This window comes from Melospiza melodia, chromosome 3 (genome assembly GCF_035770615.1).
Source record: "Melospiza melodia melodia isolate bMelMel2 chromosome 3, bMelMel2.pri, whole genome shotgun sequence".
Classification (NCBI taxonomy): domain Eukaryota; kingdom Metazoa; phylum Chordata; class Aves; order Passeriformes; family Passerellidae; genus Melospiza; species Melospiza melodia.
The window spans coordinates 140,424,320-140,447,439 of NC_086196.1; the positions used below are offsets into that span (position 1 = coordinate 140,424,320).

Below are 23,120 nucleotides of genomic sequence, written 5' to 3' on the forward strand. Positions count from 1 at the left end.
CTGAGGGTGTACTCAATCTGTATTGATGTCACCTGCAGGCAGCTGAGGGTGTACTCAATCTGTACTGGTGTCACCTGCAGGCTGAGGGTGTACTCAATCTGTATTGATGTCACCTGCAGGCTGAGGGTGTACTCAATCTGTACTGGTGTCACCTGCAGGCTGAGGGTGTACTCAAAATGTACTGGTGTCACCTGCAGGCAGCTGAGGGTGTACTCAATCTGTTCTTGGTGTCACCTGCAGGCTGCTGAGGGTGTACTCAATCTGTACTTGGTGTCACCTGCAGGCTGAGGGTGTACTCAAAATGTACTGGTGTCACCTGCAGGCAGCTGAGGGTGTACTCAATCTGTACTGGTGTCACCTGCAGGCAGCTGAGGGTGTACTCAATCCCTCCCTCTGTACCACAATGAGGATATAAAATAGAACTGGCCCACATGGACCCCTGAGGGGCACTGCTTGTCACTGATGTCCACCAGGACTCTGAGCTGTGACCACTTCCCCCTGGATATGAATGTTCACCCAATTCCTTATCCAGCAGACAGTCCACCATCAAATCCATCCCTCTCCAGCTGAGAGAGAAGGATGTTGTGGGGGACTGTGTGAAAGGCTTTACAGATATCTAGATGACATCCATGGTCCTTCCCTTGCTCACTGAGGGAGTCTCTCCATCAGAGAAGGCCACTGGGCTGGTCAGGACTCTCTGTTGGTGAAGCCATGCTGGCTGTCCTGAATGACCTGCCCTGCTTGTCCTGAATCCCCTTCCCATTCCCCATCTGCCCTAGCACTGCTTCTAGGGGGATCTGTTCCATGACCTTCCAAGCCCCAGAGGTGAGGCTACCTGGCCAGTAGCTGCCAGGGTCCTCCTTCCTACTCCTTTTAAAGATAGGTACAAGGTTCTCCTTTTCCCAGTCACTGGGGCTTCACCTGACTGACATGATTTTGAACACCACAGACATAAGTACTGCAGGAGAACCCATGATTTTCATTGTCAGGTGTGATGAGATGAAGCAAGACATCCAGTAACTAAGTTCAGCATTAGCTAGGACTCACGAATGCAATACTGCCAGCTCATGCAATCTGGCCATGGTCAATCTGCCCCAAAGGAGCAGTAAGCAAAAAATCAGGAGTGTCTCAGATGTGCTTCTCACCTCCCTCCCTCCATTCAGGCATATCTGTCCCCACCTCTCCCCACACACACCATCCTGCCACGTGGCCTGAGGTGGCTGCCTCACCCTCATCTTCTTGTCCCTGAAGAGCAGTTTGTGGCCTGTTTCATTGAGTTCCAGCCAGTCGATCTTGCTGTCATGACTGATGGTGCCAGTGTTGTAGCCACCAACAAGGTCCACTGGGGAAGGAAAGAAAGGAAACGGTGTCAGTACCTGATGTACCTCAAAGTGCTCAGCACCCACAGCTGTGCCAGGGGAATCGGGCGCCTGGGACCTGTTTACGGCAAGACCCTCAGCACAGACACTGTGACATGGACACCAAAAAGCAGTGACATTTTATTCTGAAGCCTTCTCAGCAGCAGCAGCTCTCTCCCACTGTCTGTGAGCATGTACAGCTCGTGGGCAGTGCAGGCAACACAGAGCCTGGGTCCAGGACACAGTGCCAGCCACCCATGGCTGTGTCCATGACAGGCACCATCCTGCCCAAAGCAGGACAGCCTGGCTTCCAGTGGGCTGCTGCCAGGCAGAGGGGATGCAAAGGGGAACATCCAAAATCTGCTGCTAGGCAGAGGGGATGCAAAGGGGAACACCAAAAACCTGCTGCCAGGCAGAGGGGATGCAAAGGGAACTTCAAAAATCTGCTGCCAGGCAGAGGGGATGCAAAGGGGAACTTCAAGAATCTGCTGCTTGGTACAAGGAATGCAAAGGGGAACTTGAGAATCTGCTGCTTGGTACAGGGTTATCACAGAGGAGCTTCAGGGATGTGCTGCCTGGCACAAAAAATAAAAAGGAATGAGGAAGGCTGGCAAAATACAGGGAAGGGGAAGAGGAAGGGGAAGGGGAAGGGGAAGGGGAAGGGGAAGGGGAAGGGGAAGGGGAAGGGGAAGGGGAAGGGGAAGGGGAAGGGGAAGGGGAAGGGGAAGGGGAAGAAGGGTCACACTCACCTGTTGCTATAGTCTTAATGTCTATTAGGTAAGCCAGCCTCTTGTTCTCATCCACGCCTCGCTGCTGTCTCTCATTGATACGGACACTGTGATTTGAAGGGAATGACTATTACCTTCACTATTCCCAAATTCACATTTGAATCAGAGTCCCTCCCTGACTCCCCTGCAGTTTCCCTGAGCACATGTTCCCTCTGGCAGCTCTCTGACCTGTGACACTTGCCCAGTAGCTATAGCTGCCTCAAGAGAGAACAAAGCTTTCTGATCCATGGCTTCCCCCCAAAGCTGCCTCTCTGGTTCAGGGGTCCCCAATAACACATTGGTTACATTGCTCTGAGCAGCCCATGATCACCCCTTCTCCTGAACCAGAACATGAGGTATAGAATTTTGGAGGGACAGAGGAGGTCCTGCTGGCAACTGAGTCCCTAATGATGCTGTACCAGGAGCAGCTGGATGCAGAGTTGCCTGAGAATATGCACAGGAGGTTCAGCAACAGCCATGGCAGGCTGCACCAGGATCAGAGGAAAAGAGGCTCCTGTGCTTCTAACACCTGACAGCCAGTAAGGTGGCACTAAACCCATCAGTGGTCCCTGTGAGAGGTGGGTGTCTGGGGGCTGCATGCTGCACTGTGGGACACCTCCAGTGTTATATATCTGATCTGACTCTACCAACTGCCTGTGCTGCTCACACAGGCAGGTGTAACCCTTACCTGACCAGATGAGGGTTCACAAACTCTGTGCGGACAGACCCCAGGATGTCATTGCTTCCATATTCCACTAGTGTCAGCTCTCCAGCATTGAAAATCATGCAGACCTGATGGTGAGAGGGGAATTCACTTACAGAGTGAACGACAGAAACACTCACACCTACCAGTGAAGGGTGCAGGAAAGAACTCTGCTGCACACAAATCTAAATTTGAATACTCTGGGATGACTAAGGAGCTGTTCTTGCCTTTTTGTTGTGACTGACAGCTTTCCCTTAAGGCTGGGGATTTTAATTGTGGGCCTATCAGTCCTGCAGGAGTCAAGCTGTCCCCATGACAGCTGTATTCTGTATCTCTAACACCCTCTCTGGCCACTGATCTTTTATTGCTTCTCTCTCCTTCAGGGTTATCACTTATATAACTCATCAGTCCACACACCAAGTTTATTCTGTACCTGGCATGTGGAAAAGGGAAGAAGCAGATTGGGATCTGCATGAAGAAGCTAAATCCAGAAACTGCTGAGAAACAGGGTTTTCCACAAATGCAGGTGACACTTTTCTTGCTGATGCACACACAGCTCCACACACCATTCATGGGGAGCACTCTGTCCCATCCTACTCACGTTCTCATTGTCGAAGAAGAACTTCTCATTGCCCCCGGATCCTTGCCAGGCCACCTGCAAAGCAATGCCAGGGGTGAGGCTGACAGCCCCACCAGCACCAGCTGCACCTGATGGGCTCCTCTGTCCAGCTTCTGGCTCCCTCAGACAGCATGACTTACACTGCACAATGGGTCATAACCCATCTCTTTAGCTGCCAACACTGCTTTTCAGCCATTCCCAGCTTGCAAATTCCACACGGTCCTCTCCTCTCTTTAGACTCAGCTTCAGACTCCAGCTCTCTTTGTATAGTACATCACTGCCTTCCAAACAAGAGGCCTTTATGGGAACAAGGTACTCCCTCTATCCCATCCTACTCCATCCTATTCCATCCTATCCCATCCTATCCCATCCTATCCCATCCTATTCTTATCCTATCCTATCCTATCCTTCACAAGCCCTTCTCCACCTTCCCCAGACCAGCTTTATTTAAAAAGCACCCAAACAGATCCTTTGCCTCTGTTAATCACAGCCACAGAATCACTGCTAACACTTGTGGGAGCAGAATCTCCTCACCACATGTAGCTGAACTCCCTTTTTTTAGAGTCATTCTAGCAATGGCTCATCAGCACAGTGCCAGTGGGGGAAGAACTGATTGGAAATTTGCATAGAGCACTGGATAATACAACAGCTGCTGTGGTAACAACAGACAAATGACCAGAGGAGCAGAACACTGAAAGCCAAGGCTACAGCAGTCCTCTTCCCTCACTGAGTGCAAACTCCAACTTACTGCCTCAAAGGAACTCCAGTCAGACAGCAAGAGAGCAAATGAACATCTCACAGCCTTGCTCTTTCTGAGTATAGCTGTGTAATTGAAAGAAAAACTCAGTGCAGTAAGACGTAGAGAAAGCTGGGAGATTCATTCTGGCCAAATTCTCAGTTGTATTACCAAGTTATCAGCATTCTCCAGCACAAACCTCCAGTCAGAGCTCCTGCTCCAAGAGAGATTAATTAGCTCACCATCAGTCTAATTAAAGGTATGTGTTCAACTTGGTGAACAAAGCAAATACGTCCTTGAGGCCTGTTTAATGCTTTTATTAGACATAAGCCTATTGCCCACATTCTCCAGCCTCAGCAGTCAGTGCACTGTGAGGATCAGGGGATGGACAATTTTGTGTGAATTGTCTGCTACCAGAAATGGCACTGGCATAAGCTGTGGGAAAACAGCCATGAACTATTTTCTGACGATTTTTTATTTTGTTTCTTTCAAATGCACTAAGATTTGTACGTTCACATCTGGAATATATACATGTAAAAGATCCAGATTTGGGCCCCCATGTACAGGAAAGACTGATAAACTGGAGCAAGTTCAGCACACTGCCCATCAAGAAGCACTCACACTGTGAAGAGAGGCTGAAGGAATTTGGCTTCTTCAGCCTGGAGAAGGGAGGGCTTAGGAAACCTCTAATACAGTGATGCCAGGCTTTTTTTGGCAGATGCAGAGTGAAAGGATGAAAAATGATGATAAAATAGCAGTCAAAATACCAAGACGACTTAGAAAAATGCTTTCCTCTATGAGTACAGTAAAGCACTGGAATAGAGGACTAAAGCAATTAAATCTGAATTTAATATTGACTTCCCTTTGGGCAGTAAGTTTGATAACAAACCCCTTCCATCCTGAACTGTTCTATGATTCTTTGGAAAGAGGGATTGTTCCCATGCAGAAATCATATCCTCTGAGTTATGAAGTTAAGTATCTGACATTCCAGAAATGCCACCCATTTTCCAGTACCTCACTGAGCTTGTTGGAGCTGACATCACCCAGCAGCAACGTGTCTGAGGTATAGGCCACCAGGTACCTGTCCTTCCCCAAGATCTTCACCTCATCAATCTCATAACCATACTGGGATTTCAACACAACTCGGGTTCCTGTGGAGAGGTTCTTCACAATGACCTAGTGAAAAGGAGGAAAAGCAATGTGAGGCCATGCACAGAGAACAGCACAGACTTCTTGCCCTGTGGAAGATCAGGCAACAGATGATACCAGGATATTTAGATATCCCCATCAATTCCCTCTGCTTTTTTTACAATCCTTACCATTCCTTTTGCATAGGATGACAGCTGTAGTAGACATGTGGGATTCTTACCTCTGCCATTCACAAGTTACTGGCCTAACCAGAGAGCCATTCAGGCCCCCAAGGATGAGCCTCCTTTGCAGAGTCCTGTACTCTCTTCCCTGACTGCACAGGGCTGCCCAGGCTGCCAGTTCACCCTTACTGCCACATTCTGAACAAGGTCAATTTGGCTGAAATGAAATCACTTCAGAAGTCTGCACCTGACATGGAGGTACCTCACAAAAATTCACAAGGCAGGAAATGAACTCCATGGTCTCTTATGCTATCCAATTCCCACCCAACCTTAGCCCTGTTCCAGGCATATCCCCTATGCCTTTCTCAACAAGTTGGTATGAACAAACCATTGGTGCACAACTCCAAACATGCCCATTTCTGGCAAACATCCCATTTTCATACCTCATTAGATAGTCTCTTACCTGGCTTGGTCCCACATATGTCATTTCAAATTTATTTTTGTAAATGGTTTTGCGAAGGCAGCAGTCAAACTGTTCAACTCCTCCACACAGCGTACCCTGGGGATGAAAACACACAGTCAGTGACCTCTGTTAAGGAGGATGATTCCAGACCCTGCTTACATGAAGGGGATCAGAGGTCAGACACAAACACACCAGTCCCAGCTGCTCTGGAAAACAAGGCACAAGCACCCACATGTAGGAGGAACAGCCCTACTTTGACTTTCTTTAGACAACAGAAAGATGGAGCCATTCTCAGAAAAATGAAGATTACCAAATGCTGGCATGAATCTGGGATGGGAGGAGGCGGGGTTAAAAACCACCTTTATCCTCATCTTTCCCATTGTTCGTCTCAGTTTCCCACTTCTCCGTCTCCCAGCCTCCCAGCCTTCCTTCCAGAAGAATCCTTTCACCTTTCTTTCTTTCTTTATAACATCCCCCTTCTTTCCACTGATCTCCTATTCCTTAGCCCCTTCCCCTTTTCTGAAAATATTTATTCACATGATCAATAATTCTTGGTCTGAAAACATTTCAAGGATTCTTGATTGTTTAACAGAAAACCACAAGAAACTAATAAGGAAAAGTCATAAATAACATCATTCATAAATAATTTAAGTGTTTGAAGTTAGTCAACTTACTACAGAAAAGATGCAGAAAGATCAATTTAAAGGGATTTAAGGAATAATCTAACTTTAGAGAAAGGCAGATTAAGGCTTGATGGCTAAAGGTCAAAGAAAGAGAAGGCTGAACTGAAAATACAGCACAGAAACACAGAATGTGATGAGCAGGTCAGTTTGTATACTGCTTCTCATGAGTGCCCAGAGGAAAGAATGCTCCTGAGACTGCTCTGCAGAAGCTGTGCTGACCTTATCAGGCTCCTGAGAAAAGACAAGGGCTGCTGCACCCAGTCAGCCACCACAACAGCATGCAGAAGATTCTGCAGCTCCACACTGGCACACCTGACTGCAGCAGGAACCCAGCACAAGGTCCCGGCCCCAGTGTCTGCCCTGCAACCCAGGTGAGGTGTGCCCACACCAGGATGACCATGTCCAAAGCCTCCCCCTGGGTGAGCTGTGCCCGCACAGTATGACCATGTCCAAAGCCTGGGTGAGCTGTGCCCACACAGCATGACCATGTCCAAAGCCTCCCCCTGGGTGAGCTGTGCCCACACAGCATGACCATGTCCAAAGCCTCCCCCTGGGTGAGCTGTGCCCACATAGGATGGCCATGTCCAAAGCCTCCCTCTGGGATGAGCTGTGCCCACACAGCATGGCCATGTCCAAAGCCTCCCCCTGGGTAAGGTAACCAGGATGACCATGTCCAAAGCCTCCCCCTGGGTGAGCTGTGCCCACATAGGATGGCCATGTCCAAAGCCTCCCTCTGGGATGAGCTGTGCCCACATAGGATGGCCATGTCCAAAGCCTCCCCCTGGGATGAGCTGTGCCCACACAGCATGGCCATGTCCAAAGCCTCCCCCTGGGTAAGGTAACCAGGATGACCATGTCCAAAGCCTGGGTGAGCTGTGCCCACACAGCATGACCATGTCCAAAGCCCCCCTCTGAGCACACCAAGTTGCTCCCATGCACAAACATCCCCCTGGTGGGACCCTGGAGGGCTCAGGCCTCCTGGCTGACGACACAAACCGCACAGATCCGTGAGCCATCCCTCTTCCATGCCAGAGCTGTGATGGTGTACAGGTGAGCTATTTCTTTGGGCTTGCCTTCCTCCCAGGCACTGCGGCGCGGGCTCCAGTTCAGAACCCGTAACCTGGGAGAGAGAGATCAGAGTGACATTAAAAACTGTCTATGGCTGCCAAAGGAAGGACTACAAAGAGAATTCTCTGTCAGGTCCATGGTACCTGTCATAGCTGCCCAGGACAATGGACTGGCCGCTGGGACTGGTGGCTGCTGTGGTGAACTCCTTCTCTGACGAGTCCCGGCTGTAGTCGAAGGTTTGGATCACGCTGCCCTCCCTCCCGTAAGCGACAATCTTCTTGTCACAGCCTGCAGCCACAATGCTGCTGGAGGCCCAGGCGAGGGCGTAAGGAGGACAGGGATGCACTGCCAGCTTACCCTACAACAGACAAGAACACCCTCAACACCTGAACGGCCCCAGCTCCCAGCTGGCCTCTGTGCTCAGCTATCCCAGTGGGGACCAGTATGGCACCTTCTGCAAAGCCCAGTCCATGGGGGCAGCTCTGTCTGCCTGCCTAGTCTGTAGGAAGACAAACCAGAACTGAGAGATTTATCAACTATTACATTCATCAGCTGTGTGAGAAAAATTGTAATGCCAGTAAGAACACTGATACCATTAACTAGACTGAGACTGAACTCCCCACACAACAGAGTATAGATGGATCTTCATGATAGCATGACAAAGAGCAGCCATGCTCAAACTGCTTCAGCTGGAGACAAAAGATCTGAGAACAGCATCCCCTTCACCACAGCCTGAAACACAGAGAGACTCCTGGCATAGAGGAGTGGGAGGCTCAGGAGAAATGCTGGGTGTCCAAGGACAAAATCTGAGCCTGACAGTCAACATTAACTGTGGTAACTACACCCTACTAAGTGTGGGGCAATAGTAGCCACTCCATGGAACCCTACCTCTTCAAGCATCATTTTCCTGGACACTTGAACATCAGATCTTTCCAGACACCTGAAAACCCTTATGCCTCATACACAAAAACATTAATTCCCCCCTTAGCACTGCCCTCAGTGTATTCCAAAGCATCTAATCACTGTTCTGCCTCCATCAGAGCTTCCCAAAACCCTTGCTAGCAAGCACAGCCTGCAGCTCCTCTCCAGACTTGCACTCTCTCCACAGCCTGATCCCTTTCCAGAGCTCTGGAGCTGGGAAGCAGGCTGTGCAAATAGAAACTCTGCTCACTGGGAAGGATCTTTGGTACCTGTGATTCACCTGAGCCCTCATCATCAAAGAAGAAGCGCACAATGGTTCCATCTGCATGGCCAGACAGGATTCCTTTCCCCGACACACTGCAGAAAAACACAGAATGATGCAATGTTACAGGAACACTTGCACTTTCACACTCATATCCCTGCCCAGAGCAGCCACTCCCAGGGTCATGGTTGATGTTCCTCATCAAAGGAACCTTCCCCAAAGACAAGACAAATATCAAGTACCTGTGCCAGTGCCTGTAAAAAGAGAGCAGACAAAAGAACCCAGAGTGGAAAGGAGAGTGACCAGTTAAGTGTCTTTATCATGTAAAATCACAATAAAAAACTTTCTGTATCACTAAAACCCAGAAGCTAGTGGAATTATTCAGTGGAATAATGACTGTGCTCACAAGTGCTTACAGCAATGCACATCAAACAGCTCTTGCACTGGAACTGCTCCAGAAGTGAGGCTGGGTATAATGATACTGGGAATCCCTAAAAGAAACACAATGTAGGCAAAAAAACACCTGGGCAAAAACTCCACGCCCAAGTCCATTTTTTATAGCATTGATGTCTTGTGCTTCTCGACACAAGCAGGGAGAAGAGAGCAAAGAAAAAGAAACAGGCCAAAAAACTGTTGGTTTTGTACCCAGAGAAACACTTTTTAGTGATGATTAGAAGATTCAAGAACAGAAACAAATTCTTTTAGTGATGATTAGAAGATTCAAGAACAGAAACAAATTCTATGGACACTGTAGCAATCCAGCAATCATGTACCTGTCACCAGAATGACAGCATTTAGTGAAAATTCCACTCCTAGGACCGTGACACATCTTAATTTTTAGGTAAAGAATACTAAAGTAGTTTAAATGAAATCTTATTAATGAAGATTTCATTTATAAATGAAATATTTTTATAAATCTATTATAAATTCATTTCAAAATAACCATAAATTGCACTTTATGGTTATTTTCCTAATTACAGTCTTGTCAAAGGTTTTATCTGGCAGAATGATGATACTTTTTTTAGCCCTTAAACATGATTAATGTTAGTTACTACTTAGATGAAGCTGACAAATGTAATCCTTATAAAGTCACAGATTCAAATACATCAATGAATATTAGTAAGCTTGTGGAGACTTTCATCCTCTACTGTGTTTGAAGAACAACCAGACTGCCCGTGTGGCACAGCCAGTGGGCACAGTCAGTGGCACTGCCCGTGTGGCACAGCCAGGTACCAGGTTTTTAGGAAGGAATTCCTTCTGGAGAGCACAGTATGCTATTATCTTGAGAACAAAGTGACAGCAAGAGAACACTGGCAAGCTCCCACCCTGGTCCCTGTTATGCTGAGCCAGCAGCAGGGGTGAGACTGAGCCGAAGCAGGGCAGGACAAAACAATGCCACACTCACTTGGAAGTTAGTGAGACCACGTAGGAATCTGTCCCATAGATAGTGGAAGACTTGTTGTTCTTTGTATTTGCTAAACGAACCTGAGAAAGAGAAAATGAGCAGTGCTGCGGTCATCAGTAGAATGTGGATCTCCCCCAGTGTAAGTGATGCTCCCAGAGGTTTCCTTGTTCACTATCACGGAAAGAAATCACAGGAAGCTCACTGACTCCCAGTATGTTATAGAAGAGGAATAGCTGGAGTCACATTCCTACATTTCTAGAAAAGTTTGGATCCAAAAGATCCAAGAGATCCAGTAGAACCTCCAGGGACTAACTGTGAACCAGAAAATTTGAGTCCACAGTGTAATCCCTCTGTTGCTGTTACTGGGGCACCCAGGGATGGCTCCTACCCCCCAGCACAGCCACTGGCAGACCCTGACAGCCCCCACAAGGGAAAGAAAGTCACACAAACAACAAGTTTCTCTACCTTTCCTTCAGCAAGACCAAAGACAATGATATTCTCTGCCGGCCACAATAAGCAGGTCACAGCACTCTGCAAAGGAGGAGGTGAAAAGAGAGGTGAGAGCTCCACCCTACCCAGCTCCCTGCCCCACTGCCACCTAAAACAGTTCATGAACAGACACTGTTCAGGCAGGACAGATGGGGCATGTGGACAGGCCTTACACTAGCTGAAGATACTGGACAAACCTTACTTCATGCTGAAGCTCAAACTAGACAAAAGAGAGCTGGGGCAAAGTAACTGAGCACAGGAGGACTATGGGAGGGCAAGAAAGTTACAGGGATGTGTTCAGTTTGGAGCTCTTTTGTGAGTACTACTTAGTGAGCAGTGCTTGGCTTGCCACATGCTATTGGTGAATGCATAAAATCATGGCTGTTTTAAAAGGTTTTTTGCAACAAGTATAAAATATAAAAATTATTTCACTGTGACAACTTCTGTAATAGCTATGAGAACACTTGTCCATTGGATCTTTATTTGATGAATAAGAAATAGTGTTTATTTTTTCATTGACGAGTAAGATGGTTATTAGATGCTCCAAGTGGGCCAGGTAGAAACAGGCTCATTAAATCCAAACCAAAGGTATTCTCAAAACCTGAGGTGGAGTCAGAATGAACAAAGCTGACCACAAAATCCAACTGTAAGAGAGGGCCAAGAAAGTTTAGGAAAGCCCTTCACATCAACCCTGCAGAACTTCAGTCAGTAAGACGGATGGTGTTTGCCAACAGCACCAGCCTCACTGGCTCTCTGTCCATTTTAAGCACGTGGGACTGCTTAAGATACATTTCAGCATTTGTTCATTCCTCATTTATTTATCGCATCTTCCATCCCTGCTCTGATCATTCACATCAGCAAACACAGCTACAATCAGACAGCAAAATGTCTCAAGGTAACCAAACTGTTCACAATTTAAATGACCAAGACCCATTTTCATTACCCCTGTTTCCCAGGAATTTGTGTTTCCCCCATTATCTGTCAGGCTTATTTTCCACTCTAACACAACAGAAGCTTGGGAACAAGCCTCACACAGTGGTGATGTGCTCATTGTTTGTCCTCCTGGCCCTCTGCAGGAGGCTTGGCTTGCCAGTGTGAGCACACACTGGGATCACTGTGTGTGTGAGAGGGCCCAGAGGCAGGAGAGGGAAAAGACTCAATAAATGACCTCTCATATTGACTGAACATTTCAAAAATTTGTAAATAACAGTACTTAGTTACAGGAGAAAGCCAGACACAGTAGTAAACCCCCAGACAAACAGCATCAGAAAAAAATAAAGGATTTAATGTGTTACAAATGATAGAAAAGGCATGGGGAAATGAGAAATGAGAGAAAAAAAATACAGAATTTCTACATTAAGAATACAAAATCCTGTACATGTGCCCTGCACAGCATCTGAGCTTGTGAGAGGTGAGCAGAGCCCCCTGGGCTGGCAGCTGGAGGGGCAGGCAGCAAGCAGCACACAAGGAAAGAGCTCTGCAGGGAGGCTAAATGTGCCCACACCTGGGATGGCCACCCTGCTCAGCAAAGGGACAAATGGACACCAAGGCCCTGTTGCTATCTTTTCCTCATGACACTATTCTCATGACCACTCAGTGCAGCAGCTCAACTGCAGACAAAACAGAGGCTGAGCAGCAAGCAGCTTTCCTGCCACAGACACAGAACTCCCCAGGCTCCCTGCAGCAGTCAGAGCAGCCACAGGGGCAGGCCATGACCCAACCCTGAGATGAAAGCTTTCCACCCAGAGGCTGAGGCCACCCTTCACCTGAGAGACAGCTTGAGAAAGCCTGGCACAGACTCCAGCAACTCCACCTGGAGCAGCTCTGTCTATGTCTTCTGAGATTTGGACATGAAGGATGATTCCTCCTACCTTCTACCCTGCAGAGAACTTTCTTGGTGACACAGAGACTATGTGGTGATGGCACTTCCCTGGAAAGCCTGGGGCAGCTGCTGGACTTTTGCCTCTGAAGGCAGAAGCAGTCAGTGCACTGTATTTTCTCACTCTGATGGCTTTCTGTGCAAGGAATTCATAACACCTTTGCCTTTTCCAGCCAGATCTCAGGGCAAGCCTTGGCAAACACCTACTGGGCAGGCTGCTCTGTGACACAGGCAGGCCAGGCCAGAGCAGCACAACACAGAGGTGGCCAAGGAGCAAACCGGGCAGAAATCATAAACCTGAGGCAATTGAGCATGTGGAAATTGCACAGTTTGAATTCTGCACACTTTACATTTTGCTTAATAAGGCATCTTGGAGTTTAGAACTGCAAACCTGGGAAAAATAGTTGGGCTCTGAGTGTTGCATATCTTTCCCTTTCAACTCCCTTAAAACAGTCTGTCCATTGATGCCTAAAGTAGTCCCTAAAGTTTTGTAACTGACTGCATTGATCGTTCAACAATTTAGTCCATTGTACGCAGGCATTAGGACACCTCTGAAGCTTGATGAGCAATATGTGCCTCAGAATTTAGAGATTCTTTAAAGGCCAAGTACAGTTTGGCCAAGTACACCTGTGACTATGAGCAGAGAGACCTCTCATTGTCTTTTCCTACACATGCTGGAGAAAATGAAGTCAAACAGAAGTCTGGGTCTCACCGTTTGGATGAACTTGTTGCATATCACCTTCTTGTCACCCCTACAGAAAAACAGAAACAAAAATTACTATCAGCAACCCTAAACATTCTGATCACCCTACTGTTTATACCCAGTCTGGTTTGATATTGCCAAACACAGTCCATTGAAATTTTGTGTGCTGCTAGTCTATCACAACTTTAGGCAAAAAACCAAAAAAGACCCCTAGAGTTCATCAGGAGCTTCCAAACTCCTGATGAACTGCCCTTCTGAGTACCGTTAGCACAACTCCTGCCAGCAGATGAGGCTGCACTGGGCCAGCGTGCCATCGCTGCACAGCTGCGACACATGATGGCAACACTGGCTCCAGCTAGCTGCATGCACAGCCCGAGCTCCATAAGGGCCCTGCCAAGGAAACCTCACCTGCTGCTCCCCACGGACACCTGTATGGCTCCCTGGGGCCGGGTGATGGGCACTGCAGCGTGTGCCAGGGTGAGGATCAGGCTAAGAACGGAGCATGCTGGACCCCACTGCACACTCACCACTCCTCGCCGATCCTGTACACATAGACAACGTTGTCCGTCTGCCCGATGGCCAGTTTAGTGGAGTCCGGGGAGAAGGCCATGCCTTTGACCACGTAGCTCTTCCTGCCGTACTGCAGAGAGGCTCGGTGTGACTGTGGGGAGGCTGCCCCTGCCTGCCCCAGCGCTGCCCGGCCCATGCCCGGCCCATGCCCGGCCCATGCCCAGGCCGGCCCGGCCCCGCTCACCTTGGCGTCCGCCGGCTTGGTGGAGAACTTGTCGCGCCGCTCGCCCTGCTCATCGTAGAGCAGCACCACGCGCTCCGCAGTGCACACGGCGAAGCGGGCACTGCTGGCGGACCAGGCCATGCAGGTCACCCGCGCCGTCCCATCCTGTAGGCAAACACGGCTCAGCGGGCACACACGGCTCAGCGGGCACACACAGGATGGCTCAGCGGGCACACAACGAGCCCCAGCGGGCACACACGGCTCGGTGGGCACACACGGCTCAGCGAGCCCCAGCAGGCACACACGGCTTAGCGGGCACACACCGAGCACCAGCGGGCACACAGCGAGCCCAGCGGGCACGCACGACTCAGCGGGCACACAGAGCTCAGCGGGCACACACGGCTTAGCGGGCACACACCGAGCCCCAGCGGGCACACAGGGCTTAGCGGGCACACTCGGCTCAGCAGTCACACTACAGCCTCAGGGTCGCCGCTACGCGCCCCAGAGCGTCAGGGCCGCTCTGCCCGACCCGGCCTGGCCCGGCCCGCTCCCCCGCGGCCCGATCCCCCCCAGCCCGGCCCTGTCCGACCTGAGGGGCCAGCAGGGTCCGCACGTGCCGCAGCTGCATCGCGCCCTCCGCCGGGCCCGGGCCGGTCCCACAGGGTCCCACGGGCCCGCTCCGCCGCCGCCGCCGCCGCGGAGCCCGCCTCGCCCCGCCCCCGCTGCCGTGGCAACGCCGCCGCCTCCGCCGCGCTGACGCGAGCGCGTCGAGCCCGCGGGACCGGCCCCCCGCGCACCGGCAGGGCTCGGCTCGGCTCGGCTCGGCTCGGCTCGGCTCGGCTCGGCTCGGCTCGAACTCGCGGGACCGGCCCCCCGCGCACCGGCAGGGATCGGCTCGGCTCGGCTCGAGCCCGCGGGACCGGCCCCCGCACACCGGGAGGGATCGGCTCGGCTCGATCCCGGCTCCGCCATGGAGGCGCTGCGGGCGGCGGGGCGCGCCGTGCTGCGGAGCCCGCGCCTCGCCCGGCACGGTCTGGGTCTCCGCCGGCGGCGCAGTGAGTGCGGACGGGTGCGGGCGCGGGGCCGGGCCCGGGCATCGCTCCGGGCGGGGAGCCCGCAGCTCGGCGCAGTCGGGCTCGGAATGGGGCCCCTGCCTGCTGCCGGGCAGTCGGAGGGGCCGGGAGGGCTGGGGCCGGAGCGGCCGTAGCGGCAGTCGGTGCAGTCGGGTTAGTCGGGTCAGTCGGGTTAGGGGAGCGGGGGTGCGGCCGCAGGGGCCGGAGCGCTGCCGGCCGGGGCACCGAGCGCTGCCGCTCCTGGCCGAGCTCTCCCTGCCCCGCTCCCCGCGCTGGCGCCTCCTGCCCCACTTGTGAATCGAGGCCGCCCGCGCCGGGGGCTGGCGGGCCTGGGCGGCCGTGCCAGGCGCTGGAACACGCTGCACTGCCCCGGGGAGCTCCTCGGGCGCCTCGGGCTGCCACGCCTGGCTCTGTGCCAGCGTGCCAGGCCAGCCCCTGCTCTCTGCGGCCTGGCAGGGTCCGAGACCGACCCATGACACTTGCCTGGAAGCGTTCAAGGCTGGGTTGGACGGGACTTGGAGCAAGCTGGTCTAGTGGAAGGTGTCCTGCCTGCGGGAGTGAAACTGGATAGACTTTAATGTCCTTTCCCACCCAAACTGTTCCATGATTCCATAACCCTGTGACCCTGCAGGTACCCTGTGGCACAGCAGGGCTGTGTTTGGCTGTTCTCAGCAGCTGCCCAAGGCTTTGCTGGAGCACCAGCACTTGCCCTGGCAGGCCTGGTATACATGGACTGTCCTCAGAGTCTGGAGTGACACAGGGTCCTAGTGCCCAGGGTGGAGGTCACTGGTGCCTGCATGGCCCCAGGCAGCCTCCCTGATAGTTGTCACTTGCGGAAGAGTATGCTGTGCAAATAAGGTCTCCTGATTTCCCTGTGGGTTCAGATTATTCCAATTACGAGTTGGACCCTTCTGCAAGTGTGCCAGTAATTCTCAGGGAGCAAATCCCAGGGAAGAGGTGAAAATAACCCTGAAAAGTATTAGCTTAGTGTGAACAGTACATACTTTGGCAATTCCCATCTCTTTCTTAACAAAGCGTCTGTGATGCAGTTGCTCCCCAGTCACCCCAGCTGGGACCACAAGTGCTGACTGAGCTGCCCCTGCCCTGGCACCCTGCTGCTGCAGATGAGATGCCAAGGGGTTTGGCTTTGCTTACAGTGGGCCAACCTGAGGATTTTGATCTGAGCGTGGCAGTGAATGCTGCTGCTCTTCAGGTGTGTCAGCAACTCAGGTGGCTGAAATGAATGCACTACAGAGAACATTTTGTTTGTAATGAAACAGGTGAGACCCAGGAACGCAAGGTTTTTGCATAGAGCAGCCCTGTGCAGATATGCAGGAGCTGTCTGTCAGTGCTGACAGAGCCTGGACTTCCAGGGCTAGAGGACTAAAGCTTCAAGGGTGAACCGCCCACTCCTTCTGTTCCTCTTATAAGAGTGTCACAGAGCCAGGAGAGTCTCCTGCTGAGGGCAGAAAGCAACACTGCTGCTGGATCCATGGGTGGGGTGACTCTGGCAGGACTAGCTGTGGGGCTGCTGGCACATGGCTTCTATCTAAGGGCTTTTGTCTTTGCAGAGCTTCCTGAGAGCTGGGCCGATATGCAGGAGCCACTGCTTGAGGGGATGTGCTTCACCCTCAAGTATCTGGGCATGACGCTGGTAGAAAAACCAAAAGGAGAAGACATGGCTGCTGCTGCCATCCGCAGGATCGTGGCCACGGTGAGACCCTGGGCCCTGGTGTGTGGGGTCAGAGCCCAGCCCCTGCACAGGGAAGTGTCTGTGACCTAGCCCTGAGCTCCAGTGAGGGGCTGTGCCCTTCCCAAGAGGAGGGTGGCATGCAGGAGGCTGCTGGTGTCTGCCTGTGTGCTGTGGGGAAGCTGTCTTCCTGCAGGACAGCCACCTGCTCCCACACCTGGACCTGGCTGGGAGCAGAGCTGTGCCTGCCACAGCACGGACAGAAGGGTGAAGGACTGGGAGGAGTGGGGTCTGTCCCTCCCTCTGTGTGTGGCAGTAGGTGAACAGGTTTGAAGAGTGTTCTGTGCAGGGCATGCCTGATTGCCAGGCTCTGCTGTCCCATCCTACAGCAGGAGCCCTTGTAGCAAATATCCAAGTGAGTGGTCCTGTGCAGAGTCTGTGGGGCTCCTTCCAGCAAGGGGCTGAGGTGAAGACCCTTGCCAGGTTTGCAGAGATTGCTGGTGTTTTTCCACTGCCAGGCACGGGTTGGAGCTCGCAAGTTTCAGAAGGTGATTCTGACAGTGTCTCCAAGGGGCATCTCACTGCAGGATGCAGACACTAAGGAGATGGTGGAGAACATCTCCATCTACAGGTGGGCATGTCACGGTATGGGCTGGGTGTTCCCCAGCAGCCAGCTGAAGACTGATGGGAATTTGAGAAGCCAGGGAGGGCTGGGCCTTGTGTCAGCAGTACCTTCAAGCTTAGGTCTTTCCTTGGCTCCTTGAGGCCTGTGCCCTCTCTGCTGTGCTCCCAGCACTGCCTGAGGCTGAGTGTAGGCAGGGTCCTGGGTGCTCTTGAGTTCATCATCTTCCTGTGCCCTGCCTCTCTATTCTGGCATTCAGCAGGATTGTGAGGCTTGCGATTGGAAAGCCCCACAGTTAGGACAGGACTGCATGTCTGCCTCCACTGCCATGGTTCCACCCTTCTGGCTGCAGCTTATTAGACAGGCTAAAGGCATTTGCTGTGAGAACTGATGTTGATTTCTCCTGCTGCCACTTGTCCTTTGGCTGGGTTGGGTGTCTGTGGGTGCTGGGTGTAAGGGGCAGCAAGTGTGCAGTCTGGTGGCCAAATGGGGAGCAGAGACAGGACATCTCTCTGCCTGGCCCCCAGCTGTGTCCTGGGAGGCAATCGCCCACCCTTCTGTGCTCCTCTTGTCCCAGTGCTTGAATTCACACACTGGGTGGAGCTGGCCATCAGAAAGCTGCAGGGCACTCGGGGATGGCACAGGAGGGAGTGCCTGTGGATGCAGTGATGTCCTACCTACTGCAGGCACCAGGCAGCCTCTGGCCCTTGCTGGGGGCTTGGCCTGCCTCGTCAGCTTGGGCAGGTGAAAGCCTCAGGTTGTCAGCAGTGCTTGCTGATGTCCTGGGAGGGCAGCAGAAGTGCCATGCCAGCATCTGACAGCTCCTTTCTGCCCACAGGATCTCCTACTGCACAACAGACAAGCTGCAGAACAAAGTCTTTGCTTATGTCGCCCAGAGCCAGGAGAGCGGGGCACTGGAGTGCCATGCCTTCCTCTCACCCAAGAAGAAGATTGTAAGCACTCACCTTCTGCTCTTGGCTCCATGAGGTGTGGGTGGGAGCAAGGTCCTGCTTTCTTCCGCTTCAGCGAGAGAAGGGGAGAGCCTCAGCTGGGTTTGGAGCCAGGGATCAGGTGTGCTCACGTGCTGCACAGGCAGGCAGTGAGCAAAAGGGCTTTCCTGTCCCAGCTCCTGAGGGTCTGCTCTTGGGGGTGCTGGCCCCCAGGGGCAGACAGACACAGAACTGAGCTCTGGCCTTCCATCTGAATGTTACCCTGCATTGATGGCCCAGGTGGAAGCAGGCATTCCCTCTCTTTCATGTACACAGGCCCAGGCTGTGACTCTGACTGTGGCCCAGGCCTTTCAGATGGCATTGGATCTCTGGGAAGCAGCACATGCAGGTAGGAGGAATTTCTCAGTTGTATCTCACTGCATAGCTCTGGAATCAGTGTCTCTGGTGAAACACACCAGGCAGGGAGAATGTTGTCCCTATGGTGGTGTTCTCTGCCATTCCTCCATCTTCAGCTGGGCTGGGAGGTGTAGCTGCTCTCTATGCTGAGCTGCTGTGCATGGCCTGAGCTGTAGCCCAGCTCAGGGCTGCTGGTACCTGGCCTGAGCAGTGCCCCCTCACCTTTGTTTGCACCCTCCTGCCAGCACAGCAGGGATTCCTTGTTCCTCACCCACAGTCCTGCCTGTACATTCCCAGCTGGGCTTTCTGCAGGTTGAAGGCACTAACTCTGCTGCTTTTGCCCCGTGCCAGGCTCTAGGCAGGATCAGCCCCTTCACCCTTCATGTGTCTTGGAGAGCAGTGAGGCCGGCAGAGCCCGTGAGCCGGCCCCCCCAGGGAGAACTCCCTTCACACACCACTTTGGGGTACAGTATGTGCAAGTCAGGCCCGTGCTGAGGGCTGTCTGCAATTAGGGCAGGGACAGAGTGCCCCTCTGCAGCTCCCTGCTCCTCCCAGAGCCCTGCTGATACCTGCACAGTCCCTGTCGCACGTGGCAGTCTGATGTGAGGAGGTGCACTGTGCTCACACAGGGGCAGTTCCTTGGTTGGTGTCTGTGCTCCAGGAGCTCTGCTGTCAGGCCCAGCACTGCTGCAGCCTCAGCCCTGCTCTGCTGGCCCTGTCACACAGGGACCTGGCACCTGGGCTGCACACTTGGTGTCATGGCTGGGATAAGAGCTGCCTCTGAAGGAGAGGACCCTTGGATCATCATCCTGCCAGCCTGGGCTAAGGCTCAGCCCAGCCCATCTACACTGCACCTCCTGCATGGCCACAGCACTTGGAGCATTGTCATACTGGTCTCACTACATCCCTATATGGGAACTTCTGGATGCTTGGTCCTTGGCCTCATGCTTCCAGTGTGAGTCCAGCCTGGCAGTGCTTGGGGTTGTAGCTGTGCACAGCCTGCTCCTGGTGGTCTCTGCCTGCCCCTCCAGCTGCAGGGTGTGCCCACCCACCACCCACCACTGTCCCTGGGCAGAGGTGCACTGTATCAGCAGCTCTGTCAGCATGGTCCATGCTCACACCTTGTGTTTGGGGCTTTGCACCTGGAGGGGATGTGGGATGAGCTGTAGCCTGTCTGTCCTTGTGTGCCCGAGCCCAGAGGGTTCTAGCAACCCAGCACTCCAGTCTGTCCCTCACTGCTTGTGGGAAACCTTTGTACTGTGCCTGGTAGTGACTGTCTTGTGCAGGGGCCCAGCCTCACTCCTGGCAGAGACCTCCCTGTGCAATGGCATGTCATGGTGGGTTTTTGTTTGTTTGCTTGCCAGGAGGAGGAAGAGGAGGAGGAAGATGATAATGTCAGTGAAACCTTGTCTGGGTAGGTGGTGAGCTGCTGCTTGTATTCAGGGATCTCTCTGATGAAGCCTGTCTTGTCTCCTTCTCTGTGCCCCGTGCAAGGGGAGCTGCTCGGGCCGTGGGCATGGTGGGATCATGGAGGAGAGCTGCATGGAACCAAGGGGGAAGCTTCCTGGTATTTCTCTGCCTCTATCCGCTGAGAGCTCGAGTGAACAGAGGGTTGAGTGGTGGAGGAACAGACCACGCAGTCCAGCTTTTGCAGCAGAGATTTGGGGTACAGATGCTGGCCCCCAGAATGCACCCAGAGATGTTTCTTACTCTGTTTCTGCCAGTCTTTGATGAGGCCAGCCTGTCCAGACATGCCTCTCACAGGGGACTCATTTGTCCCTCTTCTCTCACTGATTTCCCTGGGGGTTGGACCTGGATGGAGGCTGGGTCATGCTGACTTCTGCGTGGACTGGGGCTATGGACTGAGCTTGATGGTGTGTGTGCTGTGCTGGGGAGGAGCTGATGGAACAGTCCAGCAGCAGAGGATTAACCTGCAGGTCTGCAGACCTGTGGGTGGTGGGCCTGTGAGGCTCATTCCATCATGGCTGTTCTCCATGTACATGCAGTGGGCACCCAGCTGGGTCTGGCATGTCTGAGCTTGGCTTGAGCCAGTGTCAGCCGGGAGCCAGTGTGTGCACAGGCGGGAGCTGTATGTGTAGCCCAATGAAACACAGCCCTTTGGACATGGAGCTCCTGATGGGAAGGAGATATGGCTTTGCAATCTCGGGACAGGCTGACCTGGGAGGAGAGTTTGGTAGCAAAGGGGCTTAGGGCCTTCTGCACCCCCAGTGCCTGCTGCTGCTGTGCCATTCCTGCCGTGCCAGGGCTGTGAGCATGCCGTGTCTCTCAGGAGGCCATGCTTGGGGTATGATGGATGCTGTGTTCTCTTCCAAAGCAGCATGGAGGAGCTGGGGAGGGGACTCCACAGCCCAGCAGGTAAGTTTCTTCAGTGCTGCACTGGCTCATCCCCCAGCATGTCCTCTGTAAGGCAAGGTGGGGCTGATGCTCGCCTGGGAACATCTGCTTCCTTTTGCAGGCTGTGCTGGGCTCCCAGCTGTACACCTTATGGTGCGTGTCTTCCTTTCTCTCCCTTTTCAGGATTAATACCTCTTGTGCCCCCATCGAGCTCTCCTCGGGCACAGCTGCTGTGCTGCCACCTGGGGCCACCCCCGCACAGCTGGACGGGGCTGGGAGGGGCTGGAGGCTCCCCCAGCACCGGCACCAGGACTGCTGGCCCGAGTGCTCCCCTGGGCTAAGCCAAACCTCTGCAACAACGGACCAGCCACTCAGGATTCACCCTGTGCCTGCACCTGGGCCAGCCAGTGCCTGCCGCCGCCCTGGCACCGCCCTGCTGGCACGGGGGCTGCTGGCACTGCTGCCATGGAGTGCACAGCCTGCAGCACCTGCTCCTCGTCCTGTGCCGCCTGCATGAACCGCCTGGAGCTGCAGCTGCTCCCAGCTGGGGCGGGGCAGCCATGCTCCTTGCTCTGCCCACTGCCAGGCCGTGCAGGCTGCCCTGCATGCTCTGAGCCTGCCTGATGCAGGCAGTGTACACATGGCTCTGCTCACTGCCAGGCCGTGCAGGCTGCCCTGCATGCTCTGAGCCTGCCTGATGCAGGCAGTGTACACCCTCAGGGAGCAAAAGCTCTTGGCCTGGAGCAGTGTGTGATGAAGGCCTTTTCCCTGCAGTTCAGCCCCACACTCTCTCACAAGTGAAATGACCTGGTTTTTAAAGGAAAGCTGCTCTGCCTTTAGAGAGAAATAAACTGAGTTTTTTACTGTTGTCATTTGGATTTGAGTGCTGGATAGGCACCATGCATAAGCATGCAGGGCACTGTGTCTCCTGCACTCTGTGGTGAGGGTTGCTGTGCCCCAAGCTCATGGAGCCTGAACTCCCACATCTTCCTTGGCTGCAAGCCCTGAGGGAGCAGTTCCTCCTTGTACTGAGGGCTGCCAGGGCCCAGGGTGCCTTGTGACTTGGGAAGAGCAGGTTCAGGCTGTGCTGCCCTGGTGTCTTGAGCACCTGTGAATGTCACCTGTACTGACAGGAGTTGATGCTGACCACACTGAGGTCAGGGCAGGCACAAGCCCTTGTGTGCCAGCTGCTCTGAAGTGTCTCTGCCCTGCTGCACCCCAGCTGTGCCCTACAGAGGCAAGCCACGGGCTTGGTTTCCTTCCCAGATGGCGCAGGGGAGGCTGCAGCATGTCTGGTTTCTTTGGCAAGTGCCAGCTTGCAGCTGTGTTCTGGCCAAGCCCATCACTGCTGGGCTCCTGACACATCTCTGCACAGCTGCCCCTCCCGGCTGGTGGCACTGAGAGCTCAGCCCAGCTGGGCACTGCTGGCTGGCTGCAGCTGGGGTGGCAGGGCCAGGCTCCCAGCAAGTGCCATAGGCACTGGGGAGGCCTGGGGTGCCATGGTCCACTCAGGAGCTGTGCATGGTTTGTTTCACTTGAGGTTTTGCATATTGAATGTGGTGTCATGCCTTTCTCCCTCACCTGGTAGTACAGAGCAACATGTAACTTGTCAGGGTGAGCAGGTCATTGTCAGGCCCTCAGCTTCCAGCACTCCTTTCTGCACTTCCCTGCCCTCCTGCACAGCCATAGTCTGAGAAGAAGTGGTGAGTTGGGGTTTGGTTTGGGGTTTTTTTGTTGGGTTGGTTTTTTTTGGTTTGTTGGTTTTTTGGGTTTTTTAGAGGCAAAGAGCTTTTTCCTCAACAACAAACCCCGATTTTACATTTAATGTCAGAATTGTGTTCCTTTTTTAATTTGGTCAAAACCTCTGCATTTTGATGGTTTTTTGTGCCTGCCCTAGTTCCTCACCTCTGCTACACAGTCTGACCCTTTGTGATT

General features: G+C 53.0%; 2 protein-coding genes across 5 annotated transcripts in view; one reads left to right on the top strand and one right to left on the bottom strand.

Annotated features, from left to right (window-relative positions):
- IFT172 (intraflagellar transport 172) overlaps nt 1–14,760 on the bottom strand; it is a 40,169-nt gene extending 25,409 nt beyond the window's left edge. For both annotated transcript variants that reach the window (XR_010027303.1, XM_063153311.1), the window contains exons 1-15: nt 14,689–14,760; nt 14,121–14,264; nt 13,894–14,006; nt 13,376–13,415; nt 10,761–10,826; nt 10,296–10,375; nt 8,898–8,985; nt 7,851–8,065; nt 7,636–7,759; nt 5,957–6,052; nt 5,198–5,359; nt 3,430–3,483; nt 2,814–2,917; nt 2,108–2,193; nt 1,230–1,342 (exon numbers count right to left, since the gene is read on the bottom strand). Coding sequence is in view for 1 of the 2 variants with exons in the window: in XM_063153311.1 (XP_063009381.1) it covers nt 1,230–1,342; nt 2,108–2,193; nt 2,814–2,917; nt 3,430–3,483; nt 5,198–5,359; nt 5,957–6,052; nt 7,636–7,759; nt 7,851–8,065; nt 8,898–8,985; nt 10,296–10,375; nt 10,761–10,826; nt 13,376–13,415; nt 13,894–14,006; nt 14,121–14,264; nt 14,689–14,727 (1,524 nt within the window). In the remaining variant the exon portion in view is untranslated. The remainder of the gene's footprint in view (nt 1–1,229; nt 1,343–2,107; nt 2,194–2,813; nt 2,918–3,429; nt 3,484–5,197; nt 5,360–5,956; nt 6,053–7,635; nt 7,760–7,850; nt 8,066–8,897; nt 8,986–10,295; nt 10,376–10,760; nt 10,827–13,375; nt 13,416–13,893; nt 14,007–14,120; nt 14,265–14,688) is intronic.
- A 309-nt stretch (nt 14,761–15,069) lies between these two features.
- On the top strand, nt 15,070–22,057 carry LOC134416571 (low density lipoprotein receptor adapter protein 1-like). Of its 3 annotated transcripts, none has more exons than XM_063153315.1 (9): nt 15,070–15,154; nt 16,744–16,886; nt 17,381–17,493; nt 18,323–18,437; nt 18,750–18,822; nt 19,182–19,294; nt 20,195–20,244; nt 21,166–21,206; nt 21,369–21,644. In XM_063153315.1, exons 1-9 carry the CDS (start codon nt 15,070–15,072, stop codon nt 21,524–21,526), a joined length of 891 nt encoding a protein of 296 aa, XP_063009385.1. In that variant the 3' UTR covers nt 21,527–21,644. The 3 variants fall into 3 exon arrangements, with proteins under 3 accessions (XP_063009385.1, XP_063009386.1, XP_063009384.1); XM_063153316.1 differs by having other exon boundaries at nt 21,169–21,206; XM_063153314.1 differs by lacking the exon at nt 21,166–21,206 and having other exon boundaries at nt 21,369–22,057.
- The last annotated feature ends 1,063 nt before the right edge of the window (nt 22,058–23,120 follow it).